Source organism: Mixophyes fleayi, chromosome 7 (assembly GCF_038048845.1).
Source record: "Mixophyes fleayi isolate aMixFle1 chromosome 7, aMixFle1.hap1, whole genome shotgun sequence".
In the NCBI taxonomy this organism is placed as follows: domain Eukaryota; kingdom Metazoa; phylum Chordata; class Amphibia; order Anura; family Limnodynastidae; genus Mixophyes; species Mixophyes fleayi.
The window spans coordinates 18,239,355-18,260,697 of record NC_134408.1 but is presented as its reverse complement, the minus strand read 5'-3'; the positions used below and the strand labels follow the sequence as shown (position 1 = coordinate 18,260,697).

Sequence of the window (21,343 nt, the reverse complement as noted above, 5' to 3'; positions counted from 1 at the left end):
TCTTGTGTCGTCATTTTGATGCAGTTCCATGTGATTTATCAATGACCTGATAGCCTATAATTTTGTGTGTCTCTTCGTCCCTTGTCTATGTTGTTCTGTCCACTAACATATTTTTATATGATTAAAGCAAATTGAAATCTGCTATATTTGTAGATATTTTAAGCACAGACCCATTCCTAAATGGTTTTCATTTTGTGTTGTTACTATAAATCGATGGTAAGTTCTGATTTAACAGATAGCACAGCCGAGACTCTTACTTGAGGAGATACTTGTCCAGGTTGGGGGAAGGTGCAAAGCTGCTGAGACAGGATGCCAAGAGGTACCAGCCACGTTCCTCGTTGTTTGGGTTGGTGTTCTGCCACACCTGATTGGCTATTTGAGCCAGGATCTCATCCCGAAGCCCCATATTAGTCAACCCCTTTTGGATTATGTAATTTCCAAACAAGATCTCCTGGGCTCCATCAAGGAACGGGTCACCCATGAACCTCAGTACCTGGATTATAAAGAGAGAAGACCAAGCGAACATCACATGGAAATGTGCAAGAAATCTGGTGGATACACATGGGCACATGGGGATACGTAAATTCCTGGGCTGATTGTTTTCAAAAAAGACGATTAGAACCATTTGGTTAACTGTGACTAGTTTAGATTATTGCCCGTTATTGTAACTTTACAAAAACAAGCATGAACCTCTATAGGGTAGAAATGCCACTAATAAAATACAGTGACTACTAATACTCACTAGTTTGAAGGCGGTAATGGCTTGTGGCTTTAGCTCATCTTCCACAGGAAGTAGAGACGATCCAAGTATCATTGTCAACATCCCAAAAAGAGGTTCCTGCAGAAGAGAGGAGACGTGTGATTATCATGAATCCTCTGATCGTAACATGGTAGTAAGCCTGGCAATTTTTGGCTGGTGTGGCAAGAACATGTAGACTTTAAGCTTTCACGAGCTGGGCCTTCTCTATCCTATGTCTCATATCCCCACCTTCTTGGTCTACTTTTAATTTATCTGTTACGTTTTTCACTTAACTTTTTTTGTTTGAGTGTTATGGTTGTATGTTAAAACTGTACTTCGTAATTTGTACCTGATTATGTGCTACTTGTAGCTGTCCTTGTGTAATTTGTGCTTCTATTTGTACTCACATATTTTATTATGTTTAACTTGTATTCGTGTGATTTTTACACTGATGTTCCACTGCTTCGTAATTTGTGGTGCCATACAATTCATCGGTGATGATGAGGATGAGCAAGTAGATGGCCCATTGGTACAAACAGAATATTAAACATGATTATGGGAACAAACTATTATGGGAAAGACTTTGCAAGGTGACAGCTCATGAGAAACTGGCAACCATGTCCTCCTGTGGGATTATCATACAACTTTAACAAGGGGGATTGTATGTTGGAAACAGAAAATCTGAATGAACCAAAGGTTTCTCTATTCCAAACTTTGCGACAAAAGCTGAGCCCTACACACATGCATTGAGAGGGTAGATACCATGCAGAACTTTATAGTAGACACCTACCATACAAGGCTTTGTAGTAGATACCATGCAGAACTTTATGGTAGAAACCTACCATGTAAGGCTTTGTGGTAGATACCATTTATGGTAGATACCATGCAGAACTTTATGGTAGAAACCTACCATTCAAGGCTTTGTGGTAGATACCATTTATGGTAGATACCATGCAGAACTTTATGGTAGAAACCTACCATTCAAGGCCTTGTGGTAGATACCATGCTGAACTTTATAGTAGACACCTACCATACAAGGCTTTGTAGTAGATACCATGTATGGTAGATACCATGCAGAACTTTATGGTAGACACCTACCATGCAAGGCTTTGTAGTAGATACCATGTATAGTAGATACCATGCTGAACTTTATGCTAGAAACCTACCATTCAAGGCCTTGTGGTAGATACCATGTATGGTAGATACCATACCGAACTTTATGGTAGAAAGTAAACCTACCATACAAGGCTTTGTAGTAGATACCATTTATGGTAGATACCATGCAGAACTTTATGGTAGAAACCTACCATGCAAGGCTTTGTGGTAGATACCATGTATGGTAGATACATGCAGAACTTTATGGTAGATCTCAGAGTACAGGCTCTCATCTGAAAATCAAGTGTGATCTTGAGATATTATTGCAAAGTGTAAAATACCCACAACAATCCCATGTGCTGTATGGGTAAACATATATACATGGCTAACCCGACTCCATATAAGACAAATAGTGTCTTAAAGTCAATATATATCCAAGAGAAAATAGCCATAGCTCATGTGATCCTATCTCTTACCCTGAAGAAAACTCGCACATATTTGAACATGGGGTAGTTGTTGATGTCGAGGGGCAGAGTGAGCTGGGAGTCAGCCTGCAGCCTGGGGGTGTGACTAGGACTAACACTCTCCAGCATGAGGTTCTTCTGAGCTGAGGGAAGAAAAGAGCAGGATTCAGGATTAAATATTGCAATTTTACTAGTATTGATTAGAAATCACTTGCTTCCCTATATGACACACTTTAGTTTGCAGGATGATGTACCCACCCACTACACACAGTGGAGGCAGACACTTTGTGGTCTGAACCAATGCTCCTGTGAATGCAGCCTGTCCCTTCTGTGGGAAGCAGTGACATCACACCATGCTTCTGTGATGTCACTGGTTCCTACTGATGCTGCATTCTTATGAATATCAGTACTGTCTGTAGGCAATGGAGACACTTTATATGGATTCTGTCATTGAAAAAATGGGTTTTTATTTCAGAGTTCATTATTCCTTATACGTAAATTTAGCCAATAATTGACGTATAGATCTTTTCGGCAACTTCTGACCCATGCTCCATCATTTTGACAGCTCTTATACCTTTCACATGACATGAGTGTGGCTAACATTGGTGCAGAGTTATGGAAGACTTGACCAATAAATAAGCGGACTCTGGGCTGGATATACACTGGAGGTATTCCTAGGTAAGGAATCCTTCTGTCCCACTCCATGACCTCAAATAGGAAGGGGAAAAGCTCTCTTGTCCCATTGTCCCTATAGCATACCTACCAACTGTCTTGATTTAGATGGAACAATATCGATTTTAGGGCTCTGTCCCACCGTTCTGATTGGTACAGCTTTGTCCAGATCGGGTCGGAGGGTTGGGAGGTATATCTTGCTCACTTCTGCTCTGCATTGCAATGGATTTTGGTTTTAGGGGAGGAGAAGGGGTCTCTCGGGGTGGTACAAAATGCCAGAAGTGCTGGCCACAACACCAGATTCCCCCCCTCCCACCGTGTTGTGTGGATATGCCACCAATACATGAACATGAAATTGGGAAATATATCTATAGGTACATGCTGTAGGCTTTGCTGGACGTGTTTCCCTTAAGGTGTCCATACACGCTGTGACTTTGATGGCCCATTCGGACGTTTTAGACCTAACTAGCCACATGTCAAATGTCGATCAACATCTGATTGGGATCTATCATTTGTCAGGACGAAATGGTAGACTCAGACGATGACCGCATCTCACCAGACATCGGCTAATAGTCACAGGCACGGCCTTATCCTTCAGATATTGGCACAAGTATGTATATGAATGTGAGCTCCACCTGCAAATGGCACGATTGCGATCTAGTGCGCTCAGTAAAGACCGAGAGTTAAATCTTGTGTAGAAAATACATGAGTCGGGCACTTTACCTGTTGCTGAGCGGAGAAGCCCGGCCAGCTCTGCTGGGATATCCAGATGGGTTACATTAAACACCTCTCTCTTAGTCAGCTCCTGGAGAGATAAGAGAACATATCTTCTGATTAGTGCTCTTTGTCCAAGCAGCAGCAATGTGAGGCTGTATCTTGAGCTGTTGTCTAAACACAGCTGGAGAACCATGGACTATAGTCTTATTTCCTAGTATTGAAGAAGCTTCAGTAAACAGACTCAAACAGGAAATACAATCAGATTCTGACACTTCCAACAGATAAGAGACAAATAAACTTTATCTGTATATATGATATGGGCTACAGGCTTCCAGGTATTCTATCACCATTGATACATACAGTATACATTTTGTGACGTTCTTTCTATTGATTCAAGGGGTACAAACATATAGTTTCGGACTGTCCACACTTGCCAGGGAGAGTCGAATCTTCTAAATAGGTAACTCTGGAACTGACTGTAATTCCCATTATTCACCAAATACACAGTATAATTCCTCTCCCGTTTCCTGCTCTCCAGTCTTTATAAGTTAATATTGATTGAAGAAATGTATTTAAAATTCAGAATTAAATACATTATAACCTTATTCAGTTAAAATATCAAGTTGGGCGTTGTAGTTGGCCAAAGTCTACCTAGACAGTTCATCTTGTGACTACTTAGATGGATCTATAGTCTCCCTAAAAAATATTTTAGAACTTTGGTAAGTTTTAAGAACCTGTGTTTGAAGAGCCTATCACAGAAGCAGCGAATCAACAGTATTTACTTCATATTGTTCCAGTGGGACCAAAGCAGGAATACAGGTGATATCGGAAGGATAAGGAGGGATCTACGGAGTCTCCTCTAACAAAATTCTGCAGGTGGAGTGGGTCCATATCCGACAATTATGACTGGACATTAAAACCCACCAACAGTATAGCGACAACTAGGTTTAGTAAAAATGCAGAACTCACCTGCTCGGCTTTCTTACGCTCTTCCTCAGCCAGTCTGCGAGCCTCAGCCTTCATCTGCAAACATAGGGAAGAGTGGGAGCAATACCCAGGTGAGATACATTCCACACCCAGAAACACAGCACCTGCAGCCTATCCTGCTAGTAATTTGTATGTGCTTATTCCCGTGTCTTTGACCCCACAATCCTACCAGCTCCCCCACCTCCCCAAATCATCCTGTGTGACTCACACTGAGCCTCGGCACATTTGGGGCAAAGCGTACAGACTTCATAATGTCCTTCCCTGCTCTCTGTGAGACGTCTGTCACTGCACAGCTGGGTGCGGCCTGGGTCCAGCCCAGGTACGGTCATAATTATTTATAGGTATTTAGGTGAAAAGGGTCCACTGCAGTGACACATAAGCTAACATACAGCCAACCTTCTCTCTGTGTCTGCTGAATACAGAACATTCTATGCTCCTGTCATTCCACTGAAACAAGACAATGTTATCACTACAATATGCTTTATCCTCTATTTTGTGAGATATCCAAGTATAGCCACCTGTGACTCTTACACACTGTCTGCTGTACTCCATACAAGCTATACACACAGATCTTCATATAGTGATACTCAGTATCACTCTACGGTTTCACATCTTATTATAAATTGTTACGGTAACCTCACAATAACCCTGGAAGTAGTTTAAGTAAACCAGGCCCCTTTCAATTGTTTATTAACTAAGGTCAAAGTATTCTTTTTTTATTACAAATGATAAATTAGAAATTTGAGGATATGCACGCGTTTAAAATTTATTCATATAACTGTACTGTGTATTTAACACTTGCATGGCTAACAGGAGGAAATACAGAGAATGCATTGTCACTTTGAAAATAAAAACACGTAGTTTTAGATGTAAGAGACAAATGAGCTTACAATAAAGACTTTGGTCCCCCCAGATAAATTTTACTGTACAAATTAGGAGTTGTCATGTTGCACAAGATTGACGGACTGATTGGCTAAGACTGCACTTAGATGCAAAATTTTCTGAACCGCAAAGACCAATTTGCAGCTTTTATCCGTCTAGCGCATGCGAGATCATGAAAGCAAGCGTCTGATTGGTTGCTGGAGTTTACTGCAAATTTTGCATGTAAGTGCAGCGTTAGTTATTAAATTATTTGATTAAAGCATGGGAGTGTTTCATGCAAAATCTTATCAACGCCAAAAAGATTTTTAAAAACGCTCTATACACAAATATAAATCTGAACAGACAGCATATAACTAAATCTGAATCTGTTCCATTTATAGTGTATTAGAGCTATATCATACCTCCCAACATTTAGAGACATGAAATCGGGACAAAACAAGCACTGCTACCTCTCCAACGACACTCCACCCACAAGTGGGCAAAATAAAATCCCACCCACTTTTTAAACCCTGCCCCATTCATGGCCCGCTAATCAGGATGTAGCACCAAATTCAGGACCCTTGGGAGGTGTGCTATATAGTGTCTTCTATATTTTCCTTTCTACATGTCAGCTATGAATAGTCAACATTCCATGTACTGCCAGAAGCATACTCAGTGTGCTCCTGGGAAGATTCTGTGATATCATCCAAGCTATCAGCTTTCAGAACATATAAGTAATTGTCACGCGCCGTCCCTGTGTCTCTTCCTCCGCACAGGGACGGGCGCTCTCTTCCAGCAATAGACGGCCGGTTGCTAGGCAAGCGACCGTCACTTCCGGTTCCCGGCAGCTGCGCGTCCCGTTGCCTCAGTATCCGGCGGTGGTGTTCAGCGCCACCACCGCCGTAGGTAGTCCTGCCCCCTGTGTCCCAGATATAAAGCAGACTCTGGCACATGATGAGTGCAAGAGTATTAGGTCATATCCTTGCTCCAGCGTTCCTGTGACTTTATATCTGTGACTCCTGTGTATTACCCGGCTTGTTCCTGACCATTCCTATTCTGTGCTCCCTGTGAATTGACCTCGGCTAGTGTGACCATTCTTCTGCGCTTCTGATACCTGACCCGTCTTGCTCCTGACTACGGACATTGGATTTCCCCTGTGGCATCTACTGATCTATCGGTTCTGACCCGGCCTGCCTGACACCGCTTCCATTCTATCGCTTCACTGGTTGCTCCCTCTGAGGACCGCGACCTGCGTGTTCCCGCAGCTAAGACCATACTTCCTTGCGGGGGTTCCTGGTGAAGACCTGGGACACGTTAGACTCTGCGCCTCTTTGGTGAGTAGTGCCAAAACCTGTAAGAAATACTCCTGAATCGTGACAGTAATTGTGCAATGCAATTAGCCTTTTGCTCAGGTTGTTGTATGAATGTTAGATTTTTCAGAGGTTCATGAGAGGTCCACGTGGGAGTTATAGGGGTTTTTGTACCTGGCTATGGGGACCAGGTGAAATGATTACATCAAATCTACATCTCCCCATGTCACCTGGGCCCTATCAGACAGCCATGTCTGACATGTGTTATTCATATCTGTCCTTGGTAAGGGACGGTGGTTCCCCTAGTTGGGGACCTCTGGTGGTGGCAGCCCCATGGGAAGAATCTGTAAGAATATATAGTTCCTGGTTCAGTTTCAACTGTAAAATTACAACTAGTTACTGGCATGCCCATCTTTACATTTCGTGACCTGGCTTAGCTACGTAACTGCCCCTAGGGGTGGAGGAGTGTGGGTGACTCCCTTTGGGTATAAAGAGTTGAGAAAGAAAGGGGAACGGAGAGGAGTTGATCTGAGAATATGGTGTTGACCTCGAGAGAAGTGGAGCTCAAAGGAAAGATGAACGTATCTGAGACGGAGATAATGGTTCCTGCTCTGTGAGACTTATGTGATAGGTAGAGACTGTACATAGTAAATACACGCTTCGTCATTTATCTACCTTAGAAGATGACCTAGCCCCTATTATTTTCACCCTTGTTGTACCTCTCCACCAGCCTCAGTGATAGCAACACCCACATAGGTGGAGGCTCCTATCCCAGCATTACCCTTCGATCAGAGAGACTGAGCTACTTTTGAGTGGTTGACCACAAGGCACCACCGAATAGTTGTTGCTGATGGCACGCTATGCTTTTCATTAATAAATGATAATAAATATGTAAGTATTGTGGGTGCTTTTAAATAATGTACCATTTAGTCTTCTTATACCAATATAAATCTACAAGAGGGAGTGTGTTATTCCATGTAATACACAAGTAATTGATAATGAAGTGTTGGCATCAGAATAACACTGTTCATTTGCAAATTATTTACTAGAGCGTGTACCTTTGGTCCGCCCCGGCGCTATCGCCGGTTGCTAGGTAACCAATAGGCTGCGTCTCATTCATATTGATTCAGCTGACAAAATGGCTGCCTCCGTGGTGTTTAGGTGATGTGTACACATTAACAGAACTATAAAACAGTTTATAGCCATGAAGGTCCTTATACAGGTGATGAATGATGTAACTACAAATGTTAGCGCCAGGGGCTAGAAGGAAAATGGATTCCCTCGTGCTCTCAACTGTAACCAAAGTCACCTAAAATATTAATTTCAATGCACACCTTTTCCTTTGCTCCCAGGGCGGTTGTCCCTCTCACATAATTCTAGTTACACCCCGACCGTCATAGTGGTCTCACGTTTTCTGTACATGGGGCCTTCCCTGTGGCACAATAATGCCAGAGATGTGACTGACAATAATAACATATCATGTTTACCCTCAGGTATCGTCTCCGGTTCACGTACATATGGACCAAAGCTCGAAACTTCATCATACTCTTCCTCCAGTTTTTAAACCTCTGTCTGCAAGTGACAGAAAAAGGGGGAATAATAAACATGGTGAAATTGCTAAAAAAATTAAAAAATAAAAAACTCTCTTTTTCGACATAAACAAGTTTTCGATAGAACAGTTATAGCACAGCAAACGATTAGTCGTCATAACAGCTATACATACTCAAGGCATCGTGCATCATTAAAAAGGACTCTAGGCAAATAATCGATAAACCCTTTTCTCTCCAACTAGTAAAACTGCAAGGGTCTGATTCCCTAAAGAGTCAAGAACTACTGACCCTACCAAGATGGTGGATTTTCCAGGTGCGAAAACCTGGAGAGGTTTGAAAGTCCACAGGCTGCTTTGAAGGTTGTAATTTAATACAACTGATATGCAAAACGGTACTGAAGCCACCCAATCAGATGCATTGCCCCACGGACCCAAAGCATGGTGGTGCGTTGGACCCATGCAGCTCGGCTAGTTGGCGGAGGTGGTTAAGTTATTTAATCATACCCACTCAAACCACTGACTTAGGTCATTGAATGTTATTAATAAATTATAAGTAAATAAGTGAATATATAAACAACCTCCATAGCAAGAACTAAAAGTATATTAGATGTCACCAAGGAGTTATGTGACCATATAATGTTGTAAGCTGGTGCTTATACATAGGGTATTAGCCAATGACTTCTCATACCATTAGAAAACTACAAGAAGCGGATGTGTTATTCCATGTAGTACACAAGTTAAGTGATGACATCAGAAAAGCACTGTTAATTTACAAATTAATTTACTAGTGTTTGTGCACAATATGGGATAATGCATCCTCCTATTGTAAATTACATGGAATGCAGAGGCAATCAAAGACTACCGTGACCATATAAAAGTACAAGACCACCACTGAAGCATTATAAGGTCATCTAGGCATACTTGTTCCTTGTACCTGGCCAAGTAGCCCCGGGCCAGAGCCTGGAGCTGAATAATCCTGTATCGCAGGGTTTTGAAACGTTTCCGGGTGAGGAACCCACGGCTATAGCGCTGGAGAGTCACGGCCGCCTTGTTCATCAGTTGGTCTCGTTTGCTCTCCAGTTGCTGGTAGAGATTCTCCTTCATAAAGAGCTCAAGAGGACATAGAGAAGGGAGAGTAATGTGAGTGCGGGCAGTACCGGCAGAGTAAGCCTATCTCCTGGTCCACCACTGATAGACGGGGCCACTCATAGCTTAAAGGAGAGGATCACAGATGATTTCTTATTCCCCAATTATTAAAAAATACGAGTTGCAAATTATCGTTATTTATCTTAATTTAGTAAGCTCTGCCGCCACATGTAGCTCTATATTTAGTCTGACAGCTCCAACTTTTTCTTCTGATCCTCCATGACAATAGTATGGTCTCTCTAACAAACATAAAGTTGTAAGAGTCACCTTGCTCACTCCGATACAGTACATGGTGGGGTTAGCGGAGGGACACAGCTTTCTCAGCACAGTGACACATATCTGCCCGTCCACACGGATGTTACGACCAAGGTCCATGACACAGCGATACCTAGAGATAAGAGATAAGTTTCAAGGCAGACAGCTGAATCTGTCCTTATAGGTGTCAAATGGTCACCGGTTTCAGCCATGAACCATTGCTAGACGATGGCTGACCGAAGCTGGAACCAGTCAGTACTTGCTAGGTATGAGATGAAACAAACATGTATTTTTAATTTTATTTTTTTGGTTTGCTTCTTCTCCAATAGCTCTCTACCACTGAACGATATCAACACACAAGGATTGACTGACTGACGAAGAATATAGAAGAGGCTTTGTAGAACAAGGGGACACACTTTCAAATTGGAGGAAGGAAGACCGAAAGGTAATGTAAGGAGGAAAGGTGATAGATTCATGGAATGGTCTCCAAATAGTTGTGGTGGAGACACATAGTGAAACAATTCCAGGATGCATTGAGTAAATATATGTCTATTGTTTTGACAACCCAGATTTGGACAAATATTGCACAAACTCCTAGACTGATGTTGTGCTCCGATCGCAGAAGACTTGAGGGTAGACTTATCAAACCTTTTTAAAATAAATGTGAAGGTGTTGCCCATAGCAACCAATCAGATTGTAGCTATCACTTATCTGGTACATTCTAGAGGTTGATATAATCTGATTGGTTGCTATGGGCAACACCTCCACTCTTTCTTCGTAGAAGAAGTATGAATGCCTGACATGATATCAAGAAATGCTCAGTTTAAATGAATATCTCTACCACACACATGAATGTGGAATATAAAACCACCAAGCTCCATCTGGTGAATGGTTCTGAAATGGGAATAGATGATACGGTGGTATTCGTACCTTAGGCAAACCACTGAAATCCATGGTAACTTAACTTGCCAATTTAATCCTAGACCTGGCCAATCGTCCCATCCTCTCATTAACAGCCATCATTCATTTTCTTTTACCTGCTCAGAAAGATGTGGAAAGGGATCCGAACAGGATACCCCTCCTTCCGAATACGGATGGTCTCTAAAATCCCAGAGTACTTGAGCTGACTGCTCACCACGTCCGGTTCAAACAGGGAAGGTGCCTGGAAATAGTATAACGCAGTACAAGAGCTGACATAGAGCAGATCTCTATCACGTTACGTTATAACACAAGCTAAGAGATATACAAAACGTGTTTAATGTAAGTGTCCTTAAAGTATATCTGCCATGTGTGGGCACTGATACCCTCTTGAGATGTGTCTGACTCAGCAAATACATGTAAGTACGCCTCTTCTCGCCTGCGTCCTACGTACGTTCAGGGCGACAACTCAAAATGAGTCCCCTTGTGTTTGCCCTAAATGCATTCATTTAATTTACCTTCTTGCTGTTGGGTTTGATGCAGCGGACAAAAAAAGGGTTGCACCTGTAGGGAGACAGAACATACACTTTTATTGCATATATTTATATATATGTCAGAGGCATCACTTGACCTATCAGCCCACTCACCTATAGAGTAAAAAAAACTTAAGGTCTACTTTGACTCTACGTTCATGAGGAACACACAGGGCCTGATATATGAAACAACCTGCGCGGAACTGTAGCGTAGTTCTGACCATATTCAATTCCAAGCGGATCTCAAGAAACGTTTCAGTTTGAATCTGGGTGTAAGTCCGCGCTGCCTAAACGTTACTTGCCATATGTTAGCAGACAGAACACAGGGCAGGATACGCACATACATGTTATTATTATTATTATCCTTTATTTAAAGGGTGCCACAAAGGTGAGAAGGCAATGGCTGATGTGGAGACCAAGGACAGGAGCCCAGAGAGAAGGGGCAAAATTAAGCTGCCATGCCGAAGGCAAAGGTAATAAGAGGAAGAGGACAGGAGGTAAGAGGACCCTGCTCGCAAGAGCTTACAATCTAAAGGGAGGGGGCAGACAAACAGGGGACACATAGTATGAGGAGGGGAGGATGAATGAGGGCGAGGAATGCATATGTGCAATATAAAGTCCCATCACAACACATGCAAAGAAATAAATCTATCAAATAAATTAACACTTCATAATATTAATTCCTTTACAGAGCAGACAAAGTTCGGCAGGGAAGCTATTGCTGTCAGCGACTAATACATATACGGTGCTATCGCTGATTGTCCGCAGGTCACTGCCCCTTTCGAAGCACCCTGGCTCATGGTGCCTTTGTGTGGGGGACCCCTTGACCTGCTTTGTGTGGACACATCATCGTGTGTCCAGAAGGGGAACAGTCACTCCGACGCCAGATTTAGTACCCGCCAAACCGTAAGAGAGGAGCCCTGGTTACAGTGTCCTGCCGGACGGCCATACACTGATTTTGGTTCAGGTTCGAGTTTGTAGCTGACCTGCAAAGGCTTTCGTCGCCACCATAAGCTTAATAAGATCAATACACTGTGACTTTATGACCAAGCATTGTGTCCGTGTCTTTAATTATTGATAGAGTGTGAAGTTCGGTAGAATACTTTGTGTCATGGAGAGGCATCAACATTATGCAGTTTATCATGTTCTGTGCTAGCTAACGGCACGCATACATGTCATTTTTAATACCAAGACAATGTCGTGACAGTCATCACTATCAGTTGACACTTATACCTGCCCTGTAACTGGTGCAAGTGATACGGCTAAAAAACACGTTCTTAAGATAAACCCAGGACTGAATCGGCAGCGTTAGGCATGTCCTTACTGCACATGGTCTACGCTCACCCGCCCCTTCCCTCAGCAGTCATAAGTGTCATTGGATTCAGACATGAATTTCATGCAATTGTGTTTATTGACGTAAAGTCATAGTTGCCTACTCTCCCGGAATGTCCGGGAGACTCACGAATTTCTGGGAGTCCTCCCAGGAGAGCAGGACAACTTTCCGGATCCCGGCAGCTCGCTAAGGGAAAATGAGAGGGTGGGGCTTAGTGACGCAATTTCCGCGTCATCGTGGTACCTCCCCTACTGTTATAGGTCAAAAATGACTATGACAGTTTAGGGGCGGTGCCAATGATGCAATTCTTCGAGCCCCGTCCCCAAACGCCCACCTGCCCCTCGGACCTCCCAGGAAGCTAATGCCAAGAGTTGGCAAGTATGCGTAAAGTCTGTTCCTGAGGATACCCACTCAAAATACGGCACGGAAAGGGACTTAGGTCCGAATATGTACCAGGCCCACAATGGAAAAAAAACAGGTTTCCAGAAACGTAATCGATGTGTCCCATCTTGCCCCCACTGTGTCACCTCTCCATCTCCGTACCTCTCCATCTTCTCCACCAGCTCCAGTAGGGATTGCTGGAACTTTGCCGCCACCGTTTGAGCTTTGTACTTCCGGGTCATTGTGCTGCTCTTTCCCATCATCGTTTTCTGCTGAGCTAGCACCTGAGCATGGCTGAAAAACAGGTTGGCCACCACCTGAGAAGACGAAGAATGTGAGAATGGATCTGGAGCTACACACTCAACCAAGGTTCTGGATCAGCTATATCACAACCATGTGACATGACAATCACAAAGGATTCTGGGTAATCATGTGTTGCTACACACTAAATATCAATCATTATTAGAGCTCCAGAGAAACAGAACGCCTGTATGATGTGATGTTTTACCAGTACAGTGCATAAAAAACTACCCAGAATATTTTATAGTATTTTTTTCTGTACCTCATTGAACAATCTAGGGCACAAATAATTTATTTAATAATTTTATAACAGAACTGTTGACAAACTAGGTTTACAAAGCAATACTATAACAGATGTGTAAGAGGTTTACAGAATAGTTGCCACGAGAAAAATCATTGTGCCAGTTTAATAGGCATCTAGAATGATTAGTGATTAGGAAAATCAAGCAATACATTCTGAAATGCGTCAGCTACACCGTCATCAATATTTGTATACAATTTAAAGAACGCTGCTGAATTTTAGAATTCTGCATGGGCGTGACCTAACCACTGGATATGATATTAATAGAATCCCATTGTAAAATAAATACCGTAAAAAAAATACAGCGTGGAAAACAAAAACGCTTGTGAACATTCTATGCAGAATACAGAACGAGAGAACTCGGACTGTGCAGTGCACATATAAGTAGTTACCCACGGCCAATGCCCAGATCTTACCTTGATTTTGCTATTGACAAAAAGATCCAGGACATCCTGTCTGACTTGGTCATAATTTTTGTCCAAGAATTTGTAGACCTGAAAACAAAAGAGACATTTAAAACGCTCTCTTAGACCACAACAGAGAATTGCTACTGAATTTTTCATTGGTTTTTTTTAACCACAAACAAAGCGCTAAACAACGCAAATAGAATCTACAGTAAAAAGTAAAGACATCCACACACATCAGTTTTAATTTCCATCTGTCATCAGTTATGTTTTTCTGACAGGTGAACGGAGGAGAGACGGCTACAGATGGATAGAGACGGACAACAGAGCAAAGACATACAAAAGAAGAAAATATTCTACTTCCCCCGTCTCTCGGACAATAAAAATAGACGTGTGCGTGGCCTGAGCCACAACAGAAAATAATAACAGCAGAAGGGTCAACGTGAAGGATCACAACGCAATCCAAAACATAATCAATATATCTGTATCTATCTGTAATTCCATATGCAGATCGTGTTGCACGTACCTGGTAAGTGACCTTCCCAGCAAAATGCTTGATCCCGAACTCAGGAAGGGGCATTTTAGGTTTGTTGTACAACTCGCTGGTGCCATGGTGGTAGTGACACTTCTGTAAGAAGGTGTGGTCCGTGGCCTGTAAGAGACAGTGACGCAAAGGACCCTTAGCATCCAGGTAACAATGGCAGACTATTAGCCAGGTAACACAAGTAGGGTATAATTATGGTGGCACAGGTAAGGTAAGGTAAGGTTGTACATTAGTTAGTTGGCATAGACCAGATTGTGGCTCCATAGGCTGCACATGCAGAGAACTTGCCAGGTGACACAGAATGGATATTAGACTGTTGGAACATGTAGTTATTAACCAGCGGACACAGGTAAGTCCTTCTCAGGTAACTCAGGTAGTGAGGTAGGACACAAGAAGATTATTCAGTGGTAAAAGCAGGGTTAGGTTAAACATGTGAGGAACCAGATAGATGACACCTGTATGGCATTATTCAAGCAACACGGGTACAGTTTTGGGATATTATTCTGGTGACACAGGTACATATATTAATCTAACTGAAGTGAAAGGATTTGAGGTTACCTGTGGAAAACCACTTTGGTCATCCAGGATCCTTAGAATTCCATAGGGCTTCTGGGAAATAAGGTCTATACAGGATTGGTTATCATTAAAGGAGATCTCCCTCCAGTCAATTTGTTCACGGATATACTCCTCCTGCAGGTCAAATACATACATACATATTATTTCTGCCGGGGCATATCCTATTGAAAACGTATGTGAGCAGAACACTGCAGTTTTATGAGGGTTTATGCACAGGAAAATAATTGACTCTGCTTGATAATATAACACCAAGGTTGAAAAGCACAAATAGAAGCCAGTATGCATTTAGCATAGTTTGCACGGATAAGCCAATAAATTAAAGTTATCTGAAGGTGGTCAAATTTCATGCAACAAAATGTTTATGAATCTTTTTTTAAATTGGATATGTGTCATCTGTTCCATAATCATTGGTCCCCTGTAGGTAGGACACTCACCTGCTCCTCTTTGAATACAATCTTATTGAAGAAGAATTGCAGGTATTCATTCGCATAATTGATGCACAGCTGCTCAAAGCTGTTAAAGTTGAGATCCTGTGGGTCACAGAACAGTGTTACTCTGGTCGCCTCTGAAGATATTTTATTCCCTGAAACTAGTATTAGAATTTATCTTGATAACAGCAACATTTACCAGGGGCAAGCACTGTACTTTCATTTCTATTCATGGCAATAGGAGATCTTCACAACAGGTAACTGTGGCACCAGCTTTACTCAGAAACTAAACTACATGTAACGTCTAACTTCTGTGCCACCAGCTTTACTGAGAAACTCCACTATGTGCAACTACTAACGTCTGTGCCACCAGCTGTACTGAGAAATTCCATTATGTGCAACTACTAACGTCTGTGCCACCAGCTGTACTGAGAAACTCCACTACATGCAACTTCTAACTTCTGTGCCACCAGCTTTACTGAGAAACTCCACTACGTGCAACTTCTAACTTCTGTGCCACCAGCTTTACTGAGAAACTCCACTATGTGCAACTTCTAACTTCTGTGCCACCAGCTTTACTGAGAAACTCCACTACGTGCAACTTCTGACTTCTGTGCCACCAACTTTCCTCAGAAACTCCACTACATGCAACTTCTAACTTCTGTGCCACCAACTTTCCTCAGAAACTCCACTACATGCAACTTCTAACTTCTGTGCCACCAACTTTCCTCCGAAACTCCACTATGTGCAACTTCTAACTTCTGTGCCACCAACTTTCCTCAGAAACTCCATTATGTGCAACTTCTAACTTCTGTGCCACCAACTTTCCTCAGAAACTCCACTATGTGCAACTTCTAACTTCTGTGCCACCAACTTTCCTCCGAAACTCCACTATGTGCAACTTCTAACTTCTGTGCCACCAACTTTCCTCAGAAACTCCACTATGTGCAACTTCTAACTTCTGTGCCACCAACTTTCCTCCGAAACTCCACTATGTGTAACTTCTAACTTCTGTGCCACCAGCTTTATTCAGAAACTCCACCATGTGCAACTTCTAACTTCTGTGCAACCAGCTTTCCTCAGAAACTCCATTACATGCAACTTCTAACTTCTGTGCCACCAACTTTCCTCTGAAACTCCACTATGTGCAACGTCTAACTTCTGTGCCACCAACTTTCCTCCGAAACTCCACTATGTGAAACGTCTAACTTCTGTGCCACCAACTTTCCTCCGAAACTCCACTATGTGCAACTTCTAACATCTGTGCCACCAACTTTCCTCCGAAACTCCACTATGAGCAACTTCTAACTTCTGTGCCACCAACTTTCCTCCGAAACTCCACTATGTGCAACTTCTAACATCTGTGCCACCAGCTTTCCTCAGAAACTCCACTATGTGCAACTTCTAACTTCTGTGCCACCAACTTTCCTCCGAAACTCCACTATGTGTAACTTCTAACTTCTGTGCCACCAGCTTTATTCAGAAACTCCACTATGTGCAACTTCTAACTTCTGTGCAACCAGCTTTCCTCAGAAACTCCATTACATGCGACTTCTAACTTCTGTGCCACCAACTTTATTCAGAAACTCCACTATGTGTAACTTCTAACTTCTGTGCCACCAACTTTCCTCAGAAACTCCACTATGTGCAACTTCTAACATCTGTGCCACCAGCTTTCCTCAGAAACTCCACTATGTGCAACTTCTAACTTCTGTGCCACCAGCTTTCCTCCGAAACTCCACTATGTGAAACGTCTAACTTCTGTGCCACCAACTTTCCTCCGAAACTCCACTATGTGCAACTTCTAACTTCTGTGCCACCAACTTTCCTCCAAAACTCCACTATGTGCAACTTCTAACATCTGTGCCACCAACTTTCCTCCGAAACTCCACTATGTGCAACTTCTAACTTCTGTGCCACCAACTTTCCTCCGAAACTCCACTATGTGCAACTTCTAACTTCTGTGCAACCAGCTTTCCTCAGAAACTCCATTACATGCAACTTCTAACTTCTGTGCCACCAACTTTATTCAGAAACTCCTCTATGTGTAACTTCTAACTTCTGTGCCACCAACTTTCCTCAGAAACTCCATTACATGCAACTTCTAACTTCTGTGCCACCAACTTTCCTCCGAAACTCCACTATGTGCAACTTCTAACTTCTGTGCCACCAACTTTCCTCCGAAACTCCACTATGTGCAACTTCTAACATCTGTGCCACCAGCTTTCCTCAGAAACTCCACTATGTGCAACGTCTAACTTCTGTGCCATCAATTTTCCTCCGAAACTCCACTACATGCAACTTCTAATTTCTGTGCCACCAGCTTTCCTCCAAAGCTCTACTATGTGCAACTTCTAACTTCTGTGCCACCAACTTTCCTCAGAAACTCCACTATGTGCAACGTCTAACATTATATACACCATTAATGTACTTAATATAAAAGTAAATAAAGAATTATATGACGAATAATATTATTATATTACATAATACAGTAGTATAGAAAGACTGTCTAGTGTTAGATGGCCATAGCTCAGCAGAGCAGGATATGGGCACATGCATAAATAATTAAGTACACGGCATATCAGTAATTAAGTAGAGAGCAAACTGGCAGCACGTTTCCCACATTAGGATATTGCCTCACCTCAAAGCCATAAATATCCAATATAGCAATGGAGAGAGCATCTTGTTTGGGGTAGACCAGCTTGTTAATCCTGTCTGTGAGCCAGCTAAAGAGTAGCGAATATAAAATCTTGGCAATTGCATCTCTGTAATAGATAGAAGCAACATCAGAATGTGACATTTTCTGCACCCAACCTATTGCTCGATTCAGTCCAGCACTTTACAATCCTAAACAACGTTTTATTTAACTAGCTATTTATTTATGTGTAGCAGATTTTATGACACGTGCTGACCGTGATATCTTTATATAGCTATCTTTGTGCTATCAGACATAATCTCAATCTGCTCACTGTAAGCACATCATCTACAGGCTGGAATTGCTTCATAATGTGTAAGCTTTATTATTTATTTGATGAGAGTAGACGACAAAAAGGAAGAAAAACAATCAATTAGCGAAACAATGGAATTCAGCTGCAGAATGCCTGTGAGCAACGCGTTACGGAACTTTGACTTAACTTATAACCTCATTCGTCAATTGTCCTTGCACTTTCTAGATGCTACTGTGATTTAACAGACATACTCTGAGTTTACTTAGAAAAAAAGCACTTTAGTTTTCATATGCTTGGGTCTAACCAGAATAAATACATTTTTACAGCCTTTTTACTGCTTATAAAGTCACACTGAGGTTAGACTAGTAAAATGTATGCGTACCTGGCATCAACAGCACTATCCACCGTCAGTGGAGTTAAGATCTTTTCTCTCATAGTTTCCTGCAGAACCCAAACAAAAATATGTATTTTTTTTCTTCCTGAATTACTTTTTGGGGTAAATTTATCAAGCTTTGAAAAAGTGAAGACGTTGATTTAGCAACCAATCAGATTCTAGTTCTCATTTATTAAGTACACTCTACAAAATGATAGCTAGAATCTGATTGGTTGCTATAGGCATTGTCTCCACTTTTTCAAATCCGCAGTTTGATAAATTTACCCCTTTGTGTTCTCTCCTGTGTTATACTTACAGTCACTTTGTAGGTGATGGCTTTTTGGAGCCCCTCATGGGATATTTGTAGTAGTTCAGACACCACCCGTATCTCGCTCGCACTCACCACTGAGGCCACCTCCTGGGATTCGGTCTGCAAAAACAGGACAAGTCAGGCAGGGGTCACGTATTCTCATCTAAAGTGAACCGAGCAAGGATCGAAATTATTTTATGTTGGATAAGTACCTTGGCAATGACAACAATTCAGCCAGGGTTACATTTCTGATATAAAAGGAAGTTAGGGAAATAATTACAAATAAACTTTAGCTTTGTTTGTTGCTTAACAGTTTTGCAAACCGGTGCTAAGTTGTCACTCCTGCATGACCACCTTTACACCTCATAAAAAAATTTTTGGACCCTAACCTATCCAGAGATTATGCTAGAAGTAAGAATCAATCTTGGGACTCGGAATTCTGTTTGAATAAAATGCCACACTGAAAATAACTAGTAAAAATATAACCTTTTTAAATATATGCCATCAACAATGTTGGACTTGGACTCAGGGCATATCAGTGCCTTAGAAACAATCCTGAATGTATAACACATAGTGGACGATTTATATGATTGCTTTCAAGAACAATACCCATCATGGTTCAATAAATATGTAAAATCATTTAAGCAACATATCAAAGGAGTAATATACTTTAAAATACAACTCTGAATGTTTGCTAACTTCAAAGCACTCCTTTCTGCAGTGTACAAGGGGGATTTGTAAATATTTTTCGTGAATCTGGGAAGTTTCAAAAACTCCAACATTGACTATATGATCGATATACCTGTTTCTCTCTTCATTGTTTCCTGTTTGGCACTTGTGTTCCAGTAGACATGGAGTAACTAACTGTTACTTGGGGATCTATGGAATGTTTGTGTCCCCATGATCCACAGTTCTACTATATTTTAATAGCACTCTCTACACATCATTTGTAAGAATGTACTAGTAGGTGAATTGGCTGCAATTAAATTGGCCTTGTCTCTCTCGGTCTGTGTGTGTGTTAGGGAATTTAGACTGTAAGCTCCAATGGGGCAGGGACTGATGTGAGTGAGTTCTCTGTACAGCGCTACGGAATTAGTGGCGCTATATAAATAGATGAGGAGGAGGAGGAGGAATGTACTGTACTTTTACTTTTAATTTGGTGTTATTTGTTGTTGTTTTCAGAAACTCCTATGACAAATGGCATTATTGGTGTACTATGAGGGAAAAAAGAAAAGTCGTAGATTGAAGCTATCATCACCATTCATCATCACCATTTATTTATATAGCGCCACTAATTCCGAAGCGCTGTACAGAGAACTCACTCACTTCAGTCCCTGCCCCATTGGAGCTTACAGTCTAAATTCCCTAACACACACACACACACACACACACACACACACATACACACACAGACAGACAGACTAGGGTCAATTTGTTAACAGCCAATTAACCTACCAGTATGTTTTTGGAGTGCGGGAGGAAACCGGAGCACCCGGAGGAAACCCACTCAAACACGGGTAGATCATACAAACTCCTCACAGATAAGGCCATGGACGGGAATTAAACTCATGACCTCAGTGCTGTAAGGCAGAAGTGCCAACCACTGAGCCACCGTGCTGCCCATAAACTATGAGATTATAATTGGAACGTAAGTAGTGGCTTATCATCAGTCTGTATTTTGACAGTAAACAAATTAACTTTCAGAGTACCCCTTGTTGTCACACCTCATATTTCTCAAAGTAGACATTGCCCAGGTGCAGTATGGAAGAAAGAATACGAAATATACTGTCCTGGTCCTCCGTATTGAAGCTGAGGGACTCCATGGCGTTTAGGAGCCTCCGGAAATCTTCAGCGTCACTTTTAGAAGGAATCTCACAGTTGCCTCCCTAAATACAGAGATAGTCCGACATTTGACAAACACCACAGCACAGATCACATATTTCACTATAACTAGCTTTGCAACAACACAAACTTATACATAATTAAGCTTCAGGTTTAATTTATTTTTTACTTCAATCCAGCTGAACACTTGTCGGATGAGCAGTGATTGAGAAATGATAAGTCTTCAGCTTCCAAAATGTCATGTATCTATTTATTTATTATACGTGATTACATGCACATTAGGGTGACTCTTCCTGGTAATTGTGTGTGATTGCTTTTAAGCGTGCTGACAATTGTTTCGTAAAGGAGTTCTCAACG

The 21,343-nt window shown here is 41.9% G+C and overlaps 1 protein-coding gene across 1 annotated transcript in view; it reads right to left on the bottom strand.

Annotated features, from left to right (window-relative positions):
• The window catches only part of MYO15A (myosin XVA), a 94,217-nt gene that overhangs the window by 47,663 nt on the left and 25,211 nt on the right, over positions 1–21,343 (bottom strand). The window contains exons 12-30 of the mRNA XM_075181317.1: positions 20,869–21,030; positions 19,151–19,264; positions 18,844–18,902; positions 18,155–18,278; positions 15,520–15,615; positions 15,068–15,199; positions 14,492–14,617; positions 13,978–14,055; positions 13,123–13,277; positions 11,232–11,277; positions 10,833–10,957; positions 9,808–9,928; positions 9,329–9,504; positions 8,333–8,417; positions 4,657–4,785; positions 3,689–3,775; positions 2,311–2,436; positions 743–838; positions 258–493 (exon numbers count right to left, since the gene is read on the bottom strand). Of these exons, the coding sequence (XP_075037418.1) occupies positions 258–493; positions 743–838; positions 2,311–2,436; positions 3,689–3,775; positions 4,657–4,785; positions 8,333–8,417; positions 9,329–9,504; positions 9,808–9,928; positions 10,833–10,957; positions 11,232–11,277; positions 13,123–13,277; positions 13,978–14,055; positions 14,492–14,617; positions 15,068–15,199; positions 15,520–15,615; positions 18,155–18,278; positions 18,844–18,902; positions 19,151–19,264; positions 20,869–21,030 (2,273 nt within the window). The remainder of the gene's footprint in view (positions 1–257; positions 494–742; positions 839–2,310; positions 2,437–3,688; positions 3,776–4,656; positions 4,786–8,332; positions 8,418–9,328; positions 9,505–9,807; positions 9,929–10,832; positions 10,958–11,231; positions 11,278–13,122; positions 13,278–13,977; positions 14,056–14,491; positions 14,618–15,067; positions 15,200–15,519; positions 15,616–18,154; positions 18,279–18,843; positions 18,903–19,150; positions 19,265–20,868; positions 21,031–21,343) is intronic.